Below are 12769 nucleotides of genomic sequence, written 5' to 3' on the forward strand. Positions count from 1 at the left end.
CTGCACTACTGAATGTGCTCAGACTTAATATGATGATTGTTTCATATTACTGTTGTCTGGTTGCTATACTGAAAATCTCGGGATTTTCTAAATGATGTTGATAATCCTTTGAGTTTTTTAGTTGGGCTTTGGTTATTTGAGTGGCATTCAGTTTACTCTTAGAATAGCAATAATGTCATCCAGTAGAGGGTGCTGACATTTAATACATCTGAAGAATGGAACTCATTCCTAAAACAAGCTTAATATTTTGTGACATTGTCTGTTTTTTTAAAATGAAGGAGAATGGTCAAAGTTGAACCAGAAGCGGGTTCAATTTTACCTTGATTTTTGTTGTCAAATGCTTTATTATATTCAATAAGCAATAAATATAATAGTAACCATGTTAACAATACCACATATTTTATTTCCAAAGAACAGGCCTATTATTATGGTGCACAAAATATCCATCGACTTTTATATTGTAAGAATCATATAATGTAGAAGACAACACTTCATATAAGTCATACCACCAGGGAGCAAATCCCTTAAAATCGAAGATGAGCAATAGATTTTATAACTTTTGATTGCTATACGTCCTCCCATATCTATGGCAAAATGTTTATACCTGTATAAGAATACAAAATTGTCTGTCTTTGGCTTTCAAGCTCAGTTTATAAAGGAGCTCATGTCTTCCCTCCAACCCTGCCTGCTGGAATTTATTTATATTGGCTCTTCCTGATAATGTATAAAGCACTATTGTAGCTCTACCTCAAAATCCCCAAAAGTTCACATTTTTTCTTCTAACCTTTTCCAACCATCTTCTATCCCATTTCATCAGCTTCACAAAGCTCAAATATGAAAAAGGCTGTTTTGAGACATATGAGCACTCTTCCAGGCTAGTTTTCATATACCAGCAATTCAGGAGATTTTTAACCATGGTTTTTAAAACAAGCTACAGTGACTTGATTTATACACCATGAAAAACTAAACCATTATTGCCCAAATCACAAGGTCCAGGTGGTTTAGTACAATTTATGAACCTAGCTTTAATCTTTCTCTTACTAAAAGTCTACTAAAACTTCATTTAAAATATTTTTATTCTATTTGGATGCTGACTAAGAGATCACCTTTAAACACTGAAATGTAATTAGCAGCTTGATGCTTATTATATAAAATAGAAGAGAATAATGCAGCTCAGGGTTGAACCTTGGAGTCCTTCGTGATTCCAAGTCACCCTGGAGTCCTTGGTACTGATGACATTACCTAGTTGGGCAATGAAACACCCACAAACAACCAAAGTCAGAGAGCATCCAAGGACTTCTAAGGGTAATATTTAGAATGAACCAGAATTCTTAAGTCTCATGCAATAGTTCTTAGTTTATTTATTTATTTCAATTTAATTCAAGTATTATACAGTGCTTCACCAGACAAGATTCTGAAAGCAATGACTTCATGTAAAACCCAAAATAATATCCTTTCAAAGAGTATAATGATCCTGGAGCTATTTAGCTAATGCTCTTTTCAACTCGTATGCATAATCTTTTTCAGTATTCATTAACTTTCATTGCAATAAAGAGAAACAAGATTATGTTTCCCATTGATAGAATCTTAGAAGATAAGATTAGACATCATACTTTAGCAATCTATTTGTAACAAAAAAAAAACACCAACAAAACCAACGAAAGCTATAACATCCATGGACATTTACTTTTCATAGCCAACTTTCATTGTAACAGAAACAAATGCACATAAGTCCTCAACGTACAGCCACTATTGGGATGAAAATTTCCATTACTAAGAAGGCAGTTGTTTAGTGAGCCACACTTAATGTTATGATCTTCAATGCTATGGTTATTAAGCCAATCATTGCAGTTGTTAAGTGAACCAGGTGGTCCTTAAGCAAATTTTTCCCAATTGACTTTGCTTGTCAGAAACCAGCTGAACCAGCTGAGAGGGTCACAAATGGCAGCTACTGGGTGTATGTTTTGAGTAGCCCCAATTTAAACAGCAGATAACGGTTGCATATAGATTTTTTTCTTTATATGTTATGAGACACACACCCCCATGGCTCTACTTCAAAGGACAGTTCTGATTATATAGTACTCTAATACAATTCCATATGAATCTTATGTGATAACTAAGATGTTAGTATATAGTTCACATTAAACATAAAACCAATAAGGTAAGAACTATACACCTTGGATCAGTCCATAACATACATATCAATGGATAGAAACTAATCAAGGAGAGAAGCAACCTGGAATTAAGGAGCAACTTCCTAACAGTGAGAACATTTAACCACTGGAAAGTTGTGGGTGCTCCATCACTGAAGACTTTTAAGAAGAGACTGGACAGCCACTTGTCTAAAATGGCATGGGGTCTCCTGTTCCAGCAAGGGGTTTTGGACTAGATGACCTATAAGGTCCCTTTGTCATTGTATGTTCTATATTCTTAAACACCAATAGCAACAAGTCCAAAAATATACACCATGGGTGAAAAGCCTTAACAAACAAAATCAATGGAATATTTACAGTCCTGGGCATGCAACTTATATTCAAACAAGTTTACATTCTATTCAAGACATACTGCCTCTGTGTTCAGCACTTTTGTTTCTCTGAACTGTACAATAAGTTTTAGTTTTGCTGTAGTTTGAGGTATGGAGGAAGGAAGCTACATAAGTTCTGCAAAATTAAGAATATTGTTGAATTATAACATCACAGAGAAGTACTGGCTCAGAGGTGGCCAGGTGTCTGTATCTCTCTCTCTCTCTCTCTCTCTCTCTCTCTCTCTCTCTCTCTCTCTCTCTCTCTCTCTCTCTCTCTCTCTCTCTCTGTGTGTGCGTGTGTGTGTGTGCCTACATGCATGCTAACCTATTTATTAAAAGTTTTTAAAAACAGGTTTTTAAAAACAAAACATTTTTAATCAGCACCCTCAACAGAAGCCATTCTTCAATAAACCTTCCTCCCAGAATTTCAACATTGCCTCAAGTTTAGTTCCTTTCATTTTTCTAATTTGCCATTTCCTTCTGAGAAGAAATATTAATTTCTCCTAGTTAATGGTTTTTTTAACATTATTTTTAAAACAGCTTCAGTGGCTGTCCCGTCCTCGTGTCCCCCCTCCCCGCAATCAGCAGTGACAGTGTGTTAACCACACCTTCAGGAGGAGAGCAATGAGGACATATATCTTTGTTGCATAACTGCCGTTTCCCTTCAAGACAGTTTCACTGGAAACAAATAGACTAGAAAGCATTGGGTAATAACAGTTCCGCCCTTTCAGGAATTGCTCAGCAGCTGGATGCTACACCACTACGCTCCCAAGTAACCTCTTAAGTCCTTCTGAGGCATCAGGTGTGCCAAGCCAGACTTCATTAGCAGGATGCAAAATAGATTTCAACTTGCATTTCAAAAAGAGGTCAGTTAGGCAACTACTTGTATTACCCGACCCACTACAATCAGGGTTCAGCTTCTGGGGGTTCATACGGGTTCAGGCAATCCTCTAGCTAGGATTCTGTCCAGTTCGGCGAACCCCCTTTTGCCACCCCTGGCTGGCCATGCCCACCTCGCCCTCCCACCCCACCCTGCCCATCCCAGGAGTTTCCATGCAGCCCGTTCATCATGCCAGGTAAGTGCAGGGCCCGCGCAGAGGCTCATGGAGGGGGGGAAGGGCTTACTAGAGGTTCCAGAAATCCGGAAACGGGACTGTTTCCGGCCTCTGGAGGGCCTCCAGAGCCTGGGGAAAGCAGTTTTTGCCCTCCTGGAGGCTTGAAGAAAATCTCTGGAGCCTGGGGACGGCGAAAAACACCCCCACCCCCGCCATGATGCAGGAGGCCAACTAGGCCATGCCCATGATGGCCACGCGCACTCAGCAATGAGGCAGCAAACCTGTTAGTGCAATTTTTGAGGCCCACCCCTGACTACAATGTTTCCTCAAATCTGCCACCACCGGTAGGAATGTGTTAGGCAGATGACAGCAGCGACTGGGGAGACTTAATTCAGTGGCTCATGGTACTCCATGCTCTGTTTACTTAATTTTTGTACCATTTTATATTGCACATAAAGACAAAGACTGTCAAATTCAAAAGTTATGTCCCTGGTATGAGGAAGCTGACATTTCCAAACAATTGAACATACGCACATAGATAATGGCATGTTCCATTCTAAGATCTTTTTTTTAAAATTCCAGATCAGACTTGAATCCAAGCTGATCATAATAAATATGCTAAAATGACATGATGACATTGTTCCTCCTAAATGAACAATACACAATCTCCGAAGGGCAGCAGAATTATTGTGCCACAATGAGAACCCACTGAGTTTGAGTAAAAAGAGAAAAATAAAATAAGTTAGGTTGCTAAAAAATGTAAAATGTGAGTACTACTGTGCATTTAAACCACAGAGATTGGGCTGCAAAAAAAGGCAGATGTAGCCTGATAACTGCAGGTTATTTATTTCTGATGTAATTTAATTAATTAAAAAAATGATTATGGAATTATCATGCAAAGGAATCTAAGATCATTCCCCTTTAAAGAAAACGGAGAATAGGGAATCATGATTAATATATATATGAAACAGAAAAATACAGATAGTACAAGTATATACAGATAGTATTACAACAGTTCATTTAGTGAACATTCAAAGTTACAACGGCACTGAAACATTCACACTTATGACTGTGGCAGCATCCCAAGGACCAGGTGATTAATATTTGGACACTTGATGCCTGGCTTATATGTAGTGTGACAGTTCTTTAAGAAAAGTGGCTAATTACTTCACTCCTCTAAGCACATTTACAACAATGGTTTGAATAACTTGCCTAGTCTCTAGCCTATCTAAAGCAGGGTGTTAAACTTATGTCATCACAGCAGCAGCATGTGACCTATCGGGACGTTTTCCCCCTTTGCTAAACCGGGCATGGACATGGCCAGAGCATGATGCGTTCAGCCCGCAGGCCAGGAGTTTGACAGCCCTGATTCTAAAGCATTTAATGAAATTACCATTGTAGTATTTTAGTCTGTAATTAGAGCTGTCATTTGAATTCTTTACATTTCACAACGTTTCAAGCCATTTTTATGGCATACAAAATATTTCTAATCATCAAGACCTAAAATCAAAGTCTCATTTTTTAAAAAAAAAATTGAACAAAAAGCTTCAAAAGCTGTTTCCAAGTAGAAACAAATTTAGAACTTTGTTTTCTTCCTTCCGTGGTGACGGAGTTAGAGATGATGAAATTTTAATTAAACAGATAACTTCACCATCTCTAACTCCGTCACCTTACTATCCACTCTTCCATTGAAGGAAAGAAAGCTAATTCTATTTGGTCTTTTGTAATGAGGTCTGTTCCAAGATTGTGTTGTCAATTCCCAATAAGCAACAGAAATACTTGTATTGAAAATACTTGTATTGATTCCATAAATACATGCTGGGTATATATTTTTGAACTAGCTCTATAGAACAACAATAAAAGAAATAATGACCACCTTAAGATATATGAACTTACCTTCTGCTTTTTCTCCATATGTGTATGGTCCAGAAGTAAAATGTGGCAAAGAAAATACTAATGCTCCTACAGCGATCAGAAAAGAGGACAAAGCCAGCCATCTTGGTTTGTGACCTCTTTCACCATAGAAGGATATAAAAAGGCATAACACGGAGAATGAAATGTCATAACCAGCAGAGATTACGCCAGTGAGGGAACTGCTCAAATCATAACGCTTCTCAATTGTGGAAATGCTGACATTTATCAATCCATTTACAATAATCCCTAGAAGTAAAAGAGGCAAGCATTAGTTTATTTAGTCATGTTTTCAATCTGTCAAATATGTACCCCGCCCAACTCCAAAACAACTCTCAGCAGTGTTATAAATTTAAAACCATAAGAAAAACAACATGGAAAAAAGAAGCAAAATCTCCCCAAGAGAGTAAGCAAAACATACCCCTTACGTCATCATTAACCTAAAGCAGCCCATCAAATACCATAAACCCATGATGATTAACCTATGGCATGCATGCCAGAGGTGGCACGCAGAGCCCTCTTTGCTGGCATGCGCACCGTTGCCCCAGGTCAGACCTCTGTGGCATTTCTTTCGTGACCTTCTGTTTCCCTGCAAACGATGAGACAGAAGCTCACGAAAGAAAAAGATCTTACCCCTTACAGCGCTGCCGGTGTTGGGATGCCCTTCCTCCTGCCAGCCAGCTGGTCTTTGGGTCTCTGCTGCGCATACGCACACTTGCACACATTCACACATTCACACTCTCACACACTTTTCAGTTTGGGCATGCATGTGCACGCAGTTAGGGCACTTAGTGGATAAAAGGTTCGCCATCACTGCCCTAAAGCAAATCCTGGATAAAGGGGCAGGTTATTAGAAGTTGTCTGAAAGTGGGTCCGATTAATCAGATTACATATCTAATTTTGTGGATTTTTAAATGCAGTTTTCAGATCATCCTTTTCTGACTATGACCAAACAGTGATTTTTTTTAAAAAAAATGCCATTTTAAGAAAGAAACATGTACAATACTTTATCCAAAATTCCCTTCAAAGAGAACTCTTAGGTTCCTTAACATGAGGGCCAAAATTAGAGACATCCAAGGAATATCTCAGACTTAACAATGTGTATTTACAGTTTCCATTTTTCTTGCCCATTTCTTCCCCAGTTATTGTCACCTAAGTTAATAAATGGGATGGTTTTCCTTTTCCCCAAATACATAGCTCTTTGCAATATTACACATCTGTCTGAATATATCTAATTCAGGCAGAAGAAAATTTCTTGTGTTTCCAAATAATTGTGCATAAGGTTACAGTGTTCACTACCAGACATTCACCAACTAATTGATTCATTGATTTCTAAGTTTTTTATTCTGGGCCCAATTTATATAATCCAAAGAAGTATTGCTTGTTATCATTAAAAAGCACCTATTTTCCTATTTAATTAGAATATACTTCTACAAGTAGTTCTAGCTCTTTTTTTTATTCAAGTCAGTATTATTTTAAAAGCAATATCTGAACAATAACTTTATGCAGAATCATAGGCATTGACAATCATAATCTTCAATCTCAGTTATAGTTATTTGATTCCAAATTATCACCTTGGAAGATTTACAGTAGGTGGATCAGGTAACTAGGACAATAATTGCTTAGTTCTGGTCAAACGCCAACTGTCAATATTACTTTTGAATTTAAAAGCTAAAGTTTATGTTTCAGGTCCTCCATCCATTACTTCCCCACACATCATGTGGTAAAATAGCTGATGCACCATTTGACACATTGCTGAACAAGTTTCTTGCTGGAATAAAAATCTCATTTATGAATTGAAGCAGATGATGGAACCGGTCAAACTCCATGGGAGTTCACTTAGTTGAATTTAATTTGTTCCTTTCATTTCAACAGGTCTATCTTATCACACTGACAAGTGTCATATGCATAGGCCATCCATCCATGTAATCTGTACACTGAGATGTACAGATTGTGTAACTTATCCCAGTGTACATCAGAATCAATGTACATAAGGAGACCAATAAGACCAATAAGAGTTTCTGTTTTATTACCTCTATGGGGTTCTTTGGATCAAAGAGAATCTATCCCCTTTGTTTTTCTAGTCAGATTTTACTATCAAAATAGCTGCTTTTAAACAGTTGCAAAATTTATAAATTTTCTTTCCTTATTATTTCACTGAAATGAAATGAAAGCTGCCCTAGAAAATCTGGCTATGAAGCAATTTGTGACATTTAAAAAAAATTGTGACACAAAACACAGTAAAGCAGCACTCAGATCTGAAACTCTTCTTATAAAACACACCTCTCAATTTACCTCATAGCACAGGAGTGCCTGATATTGGAAGCCATTACCCATAGACAAGAAGCATATTCTCATTGCCGTACAAAATAAGATGGTGAAGAAGATGGTCAAGAATTCAACCTCACTTTAGAAGTAGATAAAGGGATAAGAGAGACTTCAAAAGCCACCACCCGATCCCAACACAAAGCTGACAATTATTTTGTGGTTTCTTTTCCACAAGACTATGCTCCACCTGTAAGGTGATTGCCACATATCACCAGCCTACACTAGTTTCATCATGTTCTGTATGTGACAACCAGCAAAAAGCCAATTAACACATCTCCCCAGTGTGTGTTTTTTTTTGTTCTAATATACAAGGTCTTATAAAATAATAATGTAATATAATGTATTCAAGATCACTTTACATCACGAACTGTTTGAAAGGACAGGTCAAGAGGTTTAGAAGTACTAAAGAAGTTTTGGATGCTTTTTTGAGGGTGGAGAGCTTTCTGTTACTCATATTTCTAGAATAAGAAACAATTGTACATTTCACATTAACACCTCAGGCTAAATCCACTTGCATGGAATTAGCACTTAATAATTATGAAACGAAGTTCTATTAAGTAGGACTGTAACATTTGTTCTGTTTCCATTCCTATAAAACTGCAGAACTGGGACAATAAGGCCACCAATCTCTACTTCTGTATGGGGAAAATTAAAGCATTTATGATATATTGCTGTGCTCGAAAATAACCAAAGCCCAGAAACAGACTTGGTGATTTAAAGAAAAAGAAATTCAAAGCTCTTGGACTGACATTGTAGGAGGGCTCAAATGATCATCCTGTGTACCAGTGGTGGGATACGACCAGTATGCCCCTGTTCTGGTACTGTGCTCCAGAAGGCCCACCTGCCCGCCCTCCTTACCTGTACTTGAGTTGATCAGGGCTTACGCGTACGGAGAGTACAGCCCCTGCGTGATGCTCCGCCAAGCAGCTGGAGCTTTGCGGGCGGCAAATATGCATGCATGTGCTGCATGCATGCTGTGCGCATGCATGTGGTGGACGCCCAGCCCCCTTGCACTGTACCGTTTGCACCGGGATCTGGAACCCACCACTGCTATGTACAGTGGAAAAGAAAGCAGCACCAGAGGAACAACATCAGCATATTAATGATTGCAATGATGTTATAGCTTATGGACACTGTTGGTACCACAGCATCCTTTCTCCTAGTCAAATAGTAAGGATTACATACAGTAGTGGCCAAAATTGTGGAAATATTTTGGGAAAAGTTTATTTTTGAGGTTTGATGTCTAATAACACCACTTTTTGTTTGTTTAGTACCATAAAATTATATATCAATGAAAAGATAATTTAATCAAGAATGTAATGCAACAAAGTTTGTTCAATTATCTATGTTCTATGAAAGTTTATAGCCAAGTATATCCAGCAATAAAACCCAGTTAATAGGAGCAATCATTCAATCTTGGTTTCACATTAGAACAGCTGCAGAACTAAAAGACTTGGTTCACACCATGGGAAGACATTGTAAGGCTGTAATTCATGCTAAAGGTTACCCAACTAAGTATTACTTGACATGGTGATAAATTTTGTGTATCTTATTTTTTTTCTATGGCAATAATTTTTGTATATCTCGTTTTTTCTATGTGTTTCACTTTTTCTTCTTTCTAACTGCTATTCTAATAGCAAAACCTTCATAAACGTTATTGCATTGCATTCTTGATTAAATTACCTTTCCGTTGATATATAACTTCATGGTACTACTCCAAAACAAAAGGTGCCATCAGACCTCAAAAATACTGTACATTTTTCCCAAAAGGTTTCCACAATTTTGGCCATTTCTGTATATGGATAGGTATACGAACTGCATTTTATTGGAGGCAAAGTTTTACAATAGTTACAATCCTTGGAATCTTGGAACGTGCCCAGAAGGTTGGGCAGAGAGGCTACTTGTCAGGTTCTTGGAGACGAATTGTCTCAAACTGGTAGTAATTATCTGCAATTATTTATTGTTAATGCAGAAAGAATATTTATTTTCAAATATTTTTTTAGCAAAATATATTGGGAGAAAAGTGATGGGGTTATAAAAATAGAACAACTGGATTTTTCCATTTAGGACCAATTTATTTCTTATTACTTTTTTTTTCTTTTAATGATGATCTGGGAGTTCCTTTTTTTCATCATTACTAGAAAAACCTGCAGCTGGTTATTTACATAACAGATTCCTAAAGGTGTATTAATCAGGTCTGGTGGTTTAAACACCAGAGTATAAACCAGGTAACTATGAGTTCTAATCCCACTTTAGGCATGAAATTCAGTTAATAACTTTGAGCCCTCCCACCTCAACCCATTTCACAGGGTTGTTATTGTGGAGAAACTAGGAGGAGGAAAGATTATTACTGTAAGTATCTTTTCCATCCAGAGTTATTTATAAAAATAATAAAGGCAGGATAAAAAAAAAATAACTAAACTGACCATTATACTACTCTTTGACACTTAGTCTATTGATTTACAGTGTCCCACAGGATTTCCACTTCTCATGGAGATGTTTAATATTTATATTAAATTGCTGTTAAAGAGATCATACCAAGTTCTGGAGTGCCCTGTCATCACAATGCTTTACTGTTTCTTGCCTTCCAACTCTAGGGGACTAATCAATGCAGGTAGTCCTCAACTTACAACAGTTCATTTAGTGACCGTTCAAAGTTACAACAGCACGGAAAAAAGTGATGACTGTTTTTTACACTTACGACCATTGCAGCATCCCCATGGTAACGTGATCAAAATTCAGATGCTTGTCAACTGGTTCATATTTATGACAGTTGCAGCATCCTGGGGTCATGGGAGCCCCCTTTTGCCACCTTCTGACCAGCAACGTCAATGGGGAAGCCACATTCACTTAACAACTGTGTTACTAACAGAACAACTGCAATGATTCGTTTAACAAGTGTTGCAAGAAATGGAGCAAAACTCACTTAAATGTTGCACTTAGCCACATAAATGTTGGGCTCAATCGTGCTCATAACTCGAGGACTACCTGTACTACCCTTAATGCTATCTACATTACAGAATGGGTTGGATTAGGAAGAATCAACTGAAGTTAAACCCAGTCGGGGATGACTCACAAGCAGTTAGATTCAGAGATTAAGGTTCAAATCTTTTAGATGGAATCACACATCCTGGAGAAAATGAAACCTGAAGCCTGGGACCCTCTTTGATTTTCACCTGCCACTGGATTCTCAGATGGTAGCCATGAAGAGAGCACCAAAACTATTACAATTGGTGCAGCAGCTGCAACTGTCCAAATCCATCCAATAGTTATATGTCTGTCTGTCTCTCTGTCTCTGTATCCCCCTCCCTCTCCCTCTCTCCCTCTCCCTCCCTCCCTCCCTTTCCCCTCTCTCCAGGCTCCTTAGTGGGTTCTACACCAAGTTACCTTGAAAAGTATCCCTAAGTTACAAATGAATGACACATAGCCAGATAGTTGCCAAAGTGCAAAGTGCAAGGAATGTACAATCCTTACACTGAAAGATCTGTATTGGTTAACCAATTGTTTAACAGACTCATTTTAACGTTTGTGCTCATCCTTAAATCTGTTAAGTGGTTTTGGACCAAAGGAGCTATTCTTTCCCTCCAGACCTATCAGGCTGATGCTCCCCTGCCTCCAGTCAAAGGCTGGTTATGTGACACACAGGCTGAGGGCTTCTCCTCAGTCCCTCTTGGGCCACCAATAGATGTCTCTGGTCATCTGAGTTTTGCCTTGTGTTAGGGATGCCTGGAGAGATGAACCTCTTCCACAGGATCTAAACTGCTGGTTAATTTTAGTCTCGGGTTTCATTTTGTTCCACCCTTTGTATTTGTGTCACTGCTAATTGTTTTGACAGCGCACCGGAACCATCATCATAGATTGGAAGGCATTCAAGTTAGGGAACCATCTACCCGCAGCAGAAACAACATTGGTTAAAGCCAATGGGAATTCGTTCAGGGACGCAGCGTCTCGGAAGTGGGGCTCCTCCGTTCGTAAGTGTCCCCCCCTCCCCACAATTCGATGGGACAGAGAGCTGGAGATCAGAAGGAGGGAGAGCGGAACACTAACGTCGCCAAGGCAACTCAATAGTCCTGATGAAATGTCCCGTTCCCGGAATGGGCTCGCTGCTCTCGTTTACCTTGGAAGACCGAGAGGAGGCTGTAGAAGACCAAGTAGCCTTTGACGTTGTTGCAGACCTGCAGGGCGCGAGGAGTGCACCGGCCGATCCCGCAGAGTTGCTCGTCCGGGTCAAAACTCGGCGACTGCAAGTAACTCGGGGTAGCCGGAGGGAGCTGAGCGTCGAGGAGATCCGGGTTGGAAGCCTGGAAAGCCGGGTTGTCCACGCCAGTCTTTTTCATGGCGCGATCGAGGGGCCGGGAGAAGCTCAGCCGCCAAGCTCGCCTCAACGCCCGAAGCACCTGTCGTCGTCCGAGCGCCTTCCCCTCTACATAAGGCAAAGGAAGAAGAGCCGATCAAGGAGGGCCCGCTATCAAGAACCGGCAAAGTGAAAATTAGGAAGAAGAAAAACAATGAAGAAAGCCAGCCCTCTTGCGAGAGGACGGAGGTGGAACCCTCGGCGTGGTGGTGACCTGAGGTTTCTCCTTACTGGAATGACCAGTTTGCCCTTCTGCCCAAGGAAACGCGCCACCCTTGCTCCCATCAGCGCCTGAAACCAGCGGGGAGAAAGGAGATCTGCGAGCAGGACAGTCGCCAGGAAGACGAAGACGAACAGACCGCCCCCCCCCCCCGGCTCCCCTTTGCCCCCCCCCCCCCACCGCTCACCCTTAAATAGCAGTCACCGGAGAGGAAAGAGTAAGCGCATGAATGAATTCGTCAAGAAGAGCTAGCCGGTAGATGTCACCCGTGTCCGTACTAAATCTGAAGTTGCCTTCTCGTTTCTCCACCGGACTCTAATCTGAAGAGTTGGCTTCTTAATACTTGCAGTTTCGGGGTTTGGGCGATTCCGTTCCCA

At 39.7% G+C, this 12769-nt stretch overlaps 1 protein-coding gene across 1 annotated transcript in view; it reads right to left on the reverse strand.

Moving 5' to 3' along the window:
• The window catches only part of SLCO4C1 (solute carrier organic anion transporter family member 4C1), a 33632-nt gene extending 21099 nt beyond the window's left edge, over positions 1-12533 (reverse strand). The window contains exons 1-2 of the mRNA XM_081941768.1: positions 11936-12533; positions 5476-5739 (exon numbers count right to left, since the gene is read on the reverse strand). Of these exons, the coding sequence (XP_081797894.1) occupies positions 5476-5739; positions 11936-12155 (484 nt within the window). The 5' untranslated portion in view covers positions 12156-12533. The remainder of the gene's footprint in view (positions 1-5475; positions 5740-11935) is intronic.
• Between the last annotated feature and the right edge of the window lie 236 nt (positions 12534-12769).

Source organism: Natrix helvetica, assembly GCF_964273705.1.
Source record: "Natrix helvetica genome assembly, chromosome: 2".
Lineage (NCBI taxonomy): Eukaryota > Metazoa > Chordata > Lepidosauria > Squamata > Natricidae > Natrix > Natrix helvetica.